The sequence below is a fragment of the Lonchura striata genome, chromosome 4 (assembly GCF_050655825.1).
Source record: "Lonchura striata isolate lonStrDom1 chromosome 4, ASM5065582v1, whole genome shotgun sequence".
In the NCBI taxonomy this organism is placed as follows: Eukaryota; Metazoa; Chordata; class Aves; order Passeriformes; family Estrildidae; genus Lonchura; species Lonchura striata.
This window is the reverse complement of record NC_140706.1, coordinates 71,390,388-71,399,015: the sequence shown is the minus strand read 5'-3', so window position 1 is coordinate 71,399,015 and position 8,628 is coordinate 71,390,388. Positions and strand designations below refer to the sequence as shown.

Below are 8,628 nucleotides of genomic sequence, written 5' to 3'. Positions count from 1 at the left end.
GGGTTTGGAGCGACCTGGTCTAGTAGAAGGTGCCCTTGCCCGTGGCAGGGGGTGGAATGAGGTGGTATTCAATGTCCTTTGCAAAAAAAAAAAAAAAAAAAAAAAAAAAAAAAAAAAATCATTGTGAGAGTCTGTGTTTCTATCAGTCTGTGATTCTGGGATTCTAGGATCCCGCCCCGCTCCGCCCCGCCCCTCTGACGCCGCTCCACGTCCGCGCCCCCAGCTCCAGCCGCCCATAAAGTGGGCGGCGGCGGCAGGCGGCTCCTCATGGAGCGCTGTGCGCCGCCGGCACCTGTTGTGCTACGGCGACTCCTTTCCCCTTCCTTCCCTCAGTGTCTCAGTCGCCACCCGCCCCGGGACGGACGATGAGGGCCGTGGTGCTGATGGCGGCGCTGGCCGTGCTGGCAGGTGCGGGATTCGGGGGAGACGAGACCGGGATTCGGGGGGACCGCGCTCGCTGCTGAGGGCGGGGAGGGGGGCTCGCGCCTGAGGGCCGCCCGCGCGCGGCGGCCGCGGGCGGGAAGGCGCTGAGGCGCGTGAGGGGCCCCGCGGGCGGTGAGGGGCCCCGCGGTGCCGCGCTCGGCGGCGACCCCTCTGCCCGCCCCCGCCGCCGCTCACGCCGCCCTTTTCCCTTCCCTCAAAGCGAGCCCTGCGGCCGCCGGGTCCTCGCCCAACGCCACGGAGCCGCAGCGGCACGAGGAGCGGGAGCCCGGGAGCCGCGAGGGCGAGCCCGTGCCGGGTCCCGACTACGAGGAGGATGAGGAGGAGTACGAGGAGGCGCCGCCCGTGCACCAGTACATCGTGGACGACTTGATCCGAGGTGAGTCGGCGGCGCTGGGACGGGGATCTCGCAACTTGCGAGTCCCAGCTTAACGCCTTTTCTTGTAAACGCTGCAATGCTTAGCTCGTCGACTTTGGAGCAAAAACCGTGCTTGTGCTTGGAGCTGCTGCTTTGGAAATAGCTGTCAGGGGTGGAAACCTAGCGTGCATGTGCCCAGGGTGTGTGGAAGCAATCGGCCAGCCGGTAGGTTGCTGTGTGGAGCTGTATTTCTGATAAACCTCACAGGAGGACTGTAGCGACCACCTGCTTAGTGTAGAAGCACCAGTGGAGTTTATAGGTGCTCTTCGGCTCTAAAGGTTTGTTTTACATCAAGCTGTCTGTCTTGCTGCAAGAATTTTTCTGGGTAATTTTTGATGGTGGCTTATTTGGGTTAGAGTCAACTGAAATTTTCTTGGGAAAGCAGATACTTAAATCCCTTAAGCTGCCACAGGAAAGTTTGTTAAGCATCTTTAGGCCAACGCTTCACTGTCTATAGCTGTTGTGTGTATTTATTGTAATTTTCCCACTTGCTGAGCTGTGAGGAGATCTCAGCAGTCCGCCTTACTGTGGGAATGGGAGTATTTTGTTGGTTCTGGGCTGAGTGTAGATGCAGTACAAGCCAGGTATCTACAAGTGATTTGAACCTCCAAAGGTGTGAGTAGGCTGGTCCCGTTGCCTCCAGGGTGAATCTGACTACTGATTTTCCTGCAGAAGCACCCCGAGACTTGAATGTGACTAAAGGACCTCTTAAATTGAGAACACGCTCTCTGTGGTCACTTAAGGGAATTGGTGGACTTCTGCTGAAGTTCCCTGTGAAGGTTTCTGGGGAGCCGCACCTGTTGGTGTTATCTAGCAGCTTAGCCTGTCAAACTACTGGCTTGGTGACTGAAGTGTTGTGTTAACTGCACAGAAACCAGACTTGTTACCTAAGGTGGTTGGTTTGTAGACCAGCTCCTCTGCTTGGCGTGAGGTTTATCTGTGGATAAACCTTGAAGCTGTTATGATTCAGCTGTGGATGGCTTTCCTGGCCGTGCAGCCTGCAGACAGGGACACAGAGATGGAGCTGACAAGCTGAGCCTGGGAGAGGGAGGCAGGGAAGCAGCCTCAATTATGAAAGCGCGAACCTAAAGATCAAGTCAGACGGGATGGAACAGGGGCCTTTGTCTGTCAGGAGTCGGCTCACACTTCCAGGCACAGGAAACCTTGCTGCAGGAACGGTGTACCTTGTTTGCATATTAATATAGCTCATACGGTTTTAATCAGACTTCTGGTTGCTGAAGGCATTTTTGCTTTTAAGTAACTTCAAGCCAGGCTTGTTGCTCTAGAAGTGAAAATGATCAGCTGTCTAGACAACAGTGACCTACACCTTGTTTCTTTGAATGGGCTCTCAGCACCAGAAATACAGGGTTAGGAAGTAGTTAGATCCAGTTATGCCCTATTGTGGTGACTGCCTGTATGCATAGAGCTGTGGCTAAAATATTAATCACCCAAAAATTATTTTCATTAGGTCTTCAGAGCACAAGAGCAAAACTGAAGCTTGTTGTAAATAGCTCTGCTGTTTCCTAGGCCCTATTTAAATCCCCCAGGTAACTGTTGCTCCTGAGCAGCCCTGCTGCACTGCCGGGGCCGGTTTAGGGCTAGCAGTGCAGGGGGAGGGTTCTTGCAAAAGCTTGCTATGCCATTAGTCCAAAGTAGTGCTATTGAACTTGGATTGCTGCATGGGACAGCTCTGGAGCTTCTGACCCTCAGTCAGCGGTTGGTTTGTTCTCCTCAGCGAAAGGAATGTGATTGCCCTTCCTTAGATCCAAGGGCTACTAAGTCACCAGGATTTTAAACCACACTCTTCTAGAGGTTAGTCCTAATTGAGATAATGAGGGGCAGCAGTAAGCGGCAGAATAAATGGTCTGACTGTGGCAGACTCTTGCCTTCACTCCTTCCCTGCACTCAGCATCTCTCACAAAGTAGAAGAACTGGAAAGGAACTCTCTCCTTCTGAAGACAGCACAGCAGGTTGTTTAGGAGGAGCGAGTATGCCAACCGGGATAGCAAGCTGCTTTGCCTCGGCAAGTGCCCAGGACTATCTAGCGAGTTACAGTGCCTTTCATCACTGATGCAAATGGAGAGTTTAGAGACATTAGCCAGGCACCTGAGTCCATATAAAACTAGAGGATGGCTTGGCTTAGCATGAACTCCCTGTTCTTTACAGGCCTTTGCTTGAAACTGCTCTCAAGTGTCTTAGGCTATGAAATGCTACAGTCCTGCATCTCTGCTGCTTTTCATCTTTGGTGGCTCTTGGTTCATCTGCTCCTACTGCCTCTGGTCTGCATGGCACAGGACTTAAGGGTAGCAGAGTTGTGCTTCACTGAGTTGCTGAGCTTGCTGCCTTTGTGCTGGGTGTGAGATGCCCAGCAGCATTCTCACTTGCATCCTGTGCTTCCTGGTCACAGATTCTCCTGTGGTGATGGTTCTCCTTGCTCTCACTGAATTCTTCAATTCAATTTTCTCAGAATTGTGCTTTCTAGCACTTCTATACCAAGTCATCGTGTCCTCTTTTCAGTTGAACCTGTGGTTAAACCCAAGCCAGCAAAGAGGGGGGGAGAGAAGAATGCTGGCAAATCAAGAAGAAAGAAAAACAGAGGGAAAAACAAGAAGAAAGGGACACCCTGTGAAATGGAATACAAAAACTTTTGCATCCATGGAGAATGCATATACCGAGAACATCTCCAGATGGTGACCTGCAAGTAAGTTACTTGTAGCTTGTGAGTTAGGTGTCATTGCCATGAGACAGAGGCATATGAGGGCTCACAGGAAAAATCAGTGTCAACTTGGTATAGGTCCGTCTCCTGCCGTATTTTGACTGAGAATCTTTCTGCCGTGTAAATTAAGTGATGATGGAATCTGAGATGCATAACAAGCCACTGAACTCATCAGTTGGTCATAAACTCAAACCAAAAGAATGAAAAGGCGTGTCTTTCTGGAACATCACACCCAAACTAATCTTGACTTGTTGAAATGCTGACAAACCTTGTGCTAGAGCAGTGACTGCATTTCACGAACCTGCTCTGAAGTGAACACCTTAAGATTCATGGGAAACTCGGATCATGTCTAAGTCAGGTCTGAGTACGTGTGGGTGTCCTTGGCTCCAGACAGCACAAGAGCTGATAAGAACTTGTGTTAATATTTACTTGCAGGTGTCATCAGGATTTTTTTGGTGAGCGCTGTGGTGAACAGTTCATGAAGACTCAAAAGAAGAATGATGTGGCAGACTACTCAAAGACTGTGTTGGTAGTGGTAGCTGTGCTGCTCTCAAGCGTCAGCTTCATTACTGTACTTATCATTGTGATAGTGCAGTAAGTATTATCCTCTTTGGTGTCTGTCTTCCTTAAGTGTGAGCAGGACCTGTGCCCAATAACCCCAGAATGTACATGGCTCATCTGAATTACCTTTGTGAAAAGCAACTGGAAGGGATGAATTCTTATCCCAGCTTGGATATGTCTGAAGGGTAGAAGCAAGGTCCGTGACACTTATATTGTAAACCAAGAGCCTTTCTGCTCTTGCCAGGGTAGTTAGAGTGCTGCAGAACAACAGCAGGAAGCCCAGAAGGAGCATTAATGCTGACGCAGCACTGCCTTCCCTAATCCTGATGGAGAAACCTGCAAGCAGCAGTGTGATAGCCTCATGCATGGCTATTAGCCAGCAGCTGCATGCACAGGTGGAGAGTAGGGAATTTGGTAATTTATTAAGCCCATTTGTTAATGGATGTTGCTGGGCTTAAATGCTTACACTTGGAGGGGAGGCAAATGCTGGTGGTCCCAAATTCTGCTTGCTGTTAATAGGAAGGGAACACTATTTCAGCTGAACCAGCTGCTGCAGGTCAATGTTGGTGGGTTGTCAGAATCTGGGGTCCTGGTGAGAATAAATTCAAAGAGCTTTCCTGGGTATGTGTTTCAAATCATATAACAAACTGAATACAAACAGTCCTGCAGTTCTGTCACTGCAGCTCCAGCACCATAGAGCTTGGGATATTATAGTAACTCCAAGGTTCAGTCTAATTTTAGATCTTGATGAAGCACATCATCTGAATTGGGTACGTGCTGTACCTTTTCCTGCAATTCAGGAAACAAGGAGCGCTTTGTCATTTCAGTGTTGCTTCATATTTAACTCTGAACTTGAAGAATGCTGGGATGAACACTTGTTCTCTGAATACTGCCTCATTCCTAGGAGAGATAACCAGTTCTGTAGTGCTCTAAGAGCCAATGATTATTGGTTGTTTCTGAAGTGCATTTGCTTCATGTTCTGAACTCTCACAAGGTGGGAGCATGCTAATCTGTACCCTCTCCAGAGAAGCTGCTTGGAATAGTCACTAGAAAACACTGGAGAAAGTGGGAGGAAATCAGTAAGGGGCTTCCTTATTATGTATTCAAGGGACGAGGACCAGATTTGAAGCCTGCGGGGCTCTGCTGTGGAGAGGAGGAAGGCAGTGTGGTCTCTGCAGCTATAAGCTCAAGCTGCTAGGAAATCTGTCACCCAGAAAGTCTCCTCATGCTTTGCTCAGTCACAGCAATAACTTCTCTCCATCTTGCTCCCTAATCTAGTTTAAGACAAGAAGTTCTATCTTTGTGGCACAAGTGTTGACATCTAGTTCAGGGGTTCCTTGATTTTATCAGAGGATACTGTTTGATGCTGAATGCTTAAAAACTGTCTTGCTTGAAACTCCCTGATGCCAAGGAGTTGCTTGAGGATTCAAAACATCAGTCTAAGTGCTGCAGAGGATGGGGAAGCTGGTGACAACAGGATGTGCATCAGGGTTCAAAATTATCTCTAACATGCCATAATTCCACAGGGTCAGGAAAAAGTGTCCTCAGTATGAAGAGAAAGAAGAAAGGAAAAAACTCCGACAAGAAAACAGAAATGGCCATGTTGGTGTGTAAATGGGGAGAAAACAGGTATGAATGCTGATTTCAAACACCTTTCAGTCCTTCCGGGTTGTATGGGAATTGCATGCTTGTTTTGCAAAGCTAGTGTTTGCTTTTCATGCTCCAGGTGTCTTGAAACACGTAGGTTACATGTGAGCAGCTGGCTTGGTTTTCTCAAAACCACCTTGAGTTGTACAAGTTGTTCAACAGCTCTGTTAATTTTCTGACTGTTGTTAAAGACCAGGTGAGGCTGGGAAGCTGTATTGAGATAAGTGGAGCTGTGAAGAAAAAGTTTTGAATATTCGGACAGAGGCAGATGTAGTGCAGGAAACAGCGGTAGACTTCAGTAATGGAAGATGGTGCCACAGCATCATCACCTCTTAGAAGAAAAGTACTGAGCATTTTCATACCTTTTCTGCAATGAGAGTTTCAGGAAGTTTCTGGTGCTCAGAAGCTGCAGACCAAAAAGAAGCTGTGAGTTCTGTGAGCACTACAGATTGCCGCTCAGTCAAGTTTCATACTATCACAGTGACTGAGGCCCAGAGCTCATTGGCATATGTGGATTGCTCCTGGACGTGATCTAGTGGATTTTACTGAGCAGGCAAGTTGGTCTTTTCTGAGGCCAGGCGTATGTAACAGCAGACTCAAGGACCACTACTGGAAAGGAGTTACACTACAAGCTGAGGAGGAAGCCATCAAAGATAGTCCTGAAAAATTCTGCCACATCTGTGAAGTTTTGCTTTGCCACATGTCAGCTATAGATGTTTTCTAGCTTTGTCCAGTGACAATTGGGGCGTTTTGCTCAAAGCTTACTTGAAGCTGAAGAGTGTCTGGCAGTGTCCTTAGATGTGTGCACATCCTTAAACTACCTGCCTTGCTCAGTGGTTTGCCATGGTGCTAGCACAGGGTGCTTGTGTCTTGGGTGGTGATTAATGTGCCTGGTCTGCCCGTTACAGAGCAATTCTGAAGTGGCCATTGCCAAGCTGCAGGGTACCTCTGGCTACCTGACACATCCACCTGGACACTGTGGGCTGGAGCTGTTGCCACTAAGCCCTGATTCATCAAGAGAGAGGCTGCTGCAAGGAGATGTCAACAGGCCACTTGCTGCTGAATCACTTGCTGAGGAGACCAGTTATCACTGCATCTTGGCACAATGATGTGGAAGGAGCTGGCTCATTGGAGGACAGTACCTGTTATCAAGACCTGCTGGAGACTACTGCTACTGAGCCTTCTCTCTCTGCTAGAGCTCCAGTCTCAGCGGCTGTGTGGATGGACTTTGTTCTCTTAGCAAGTCTCCTTTGGCAGCTCTAACTCTGAGGGGGAGAACCTGTTACTGCTTTCAGGACCGGGTAGAAGGGAGAAAATTCCCTTCCTTCCCTCTACCAAAGCGAGAAAGGGAAGAGGTTGGGATGGCTTCTCTCCCTAGACCTCAGTGGACGAAAAACCTAATTCTGTTGTCACTGTGCTTCCTGTCCATATTGGCTTCCAAGAGCTTCATCTGTAGTTGTGACTTGCAGGGCGTTGGTGACAGATCTTTGTCAGCCGCACCTGGGCTGTGTTACTGTGTGTGTGGAAGTAATCCCTCCGAGTTCTGTGGGACTCGTGGTGTGAGTGGAGCTGTCCATTTGCGTGTGTGCTAGCCCAAGTTAATATTAGTCTCCTCAGGATGCTGGACAGTGGATGCAAGATTGGAAGCTTTGTATCTAAAGGAAAAGATCCATGCTCCAACCAACTGATAAGGCTGGAGCCATCTCTTCTAAACACAAAGCTACTTCTGTTAAACAGATACTTGTTGCTGCTTTAAGCAGTGCTTAAATACAAAATGATTCACATCAGATCCCATCAGTTTAACTTGACTAAGAACCTGTTCCTTTGAAGAATTTAATTCAGGCACTGATGCTTTGCAAGCAGTGGGTCTCCTGCACTCTACCTTCAGGCATGAAGAACTCATCTTACCTCAATCTTTTCTGACCCAGGTGTCCTTGGTTTCTTAACTGTCCATGCAGTCTTGAGTACAGAGTATTATTTGAGTTCAGTTTCTGCTTGGAAGAGTGACTATTTTCTGTATAAACAGAGCATAATTCTTCTGGTAGCAGAGAAACACCATTAATTGTCAAGTTGTATCTGTAAATGTGTAAATATTTATTACTATATTTAATATTTAATGTTTCCATAACAAACTTATTTATTTTATAATTAAACTTTTTACATAACCTAATAATGGTAAGGGTTTTTTTCTTGCTCTCAGGAGTACATGTAAACAGTTGAAATTAGAGCTTGGTTTCTCCTCAAAGCAAGAATTTCAACACTTGTGAGCACTAAGTACTGCTGTGAAGATCTGCAACTGTGTGCCAGGCATGGGCTTGGTGCTCTTACAAGAGTGCAAGCTGTTTGTAAACAAGAGGTATAAATGCAAGTACCTGTTTGGGTAAGAAATGCATTTCATTCAGCTAAGAGGGATCTAGTTCTTGAATTAGGGCGAGGCTAAGTCAGCTATCTCATTGGCAGTGAAACCTCAAACTGAGGTTTGAGCAAATGTAACCCTTTGCACTTGAGTCAAGAGTCGGAATACTGAATGGCAAGAGCCTTTCATCTCTGTGCAGACGGAGAGAATTTGGTCAGCAGCTTGAAACCTGGTCCTAAATAAAGGAGGAAAAGCAGCATAGCCTCAGGCCAGTTACTCCCTAAGCAGAAAGGGAGCCTTCACCTCCACTGTCCGCTTTGAATTTCTTTTCTTCTTTGGTATTTATTAGTCCAACTTTGTGTTAATGTTCCATCTAAGCACTTCTAGCAGTGAGCTGGGGTTTAAGTTCAGATTTGCATAATAAAAAAGTTTCAAGGAGGAGAGTTTGGCTTTATACAGTTAAAAAGAAGGGGATGGAGAAGATTGTTT

At 47.5% G+C, this 8,628-nt stretch overlaps 1 protein-coding gene across 1 annotated transcript; it reads left to right on the top strand.

The window, feature by feature from the left end:
- The first annotated feature begins 225 nt into the window (after positions 1–225).
- AREG (amphiregulin) lies at positions 226–7,956 on the top strand. Its single transcript, XM_021529578.3, has 6 exons — positions 226–408; positions 644–820; positions 3,377–3,560; positions 4,011–4,169; positions 5,663–5,765; positions 6,692–7,956. Exons 1-5 carry the CDS (start codon positions 366–368, stop codon positions 5,748–5,750), a joined length of 651 nt encoding a protein of 216 aa, XP_021385253.1. The 5' UTR covers positions 226–365; the 3' UTR covers positions 5,751–5,765; positions 6,692–7,956.
- The last annotated feature ends 672 nt before the right edge of the window (positions 7,957–8,628 follow it).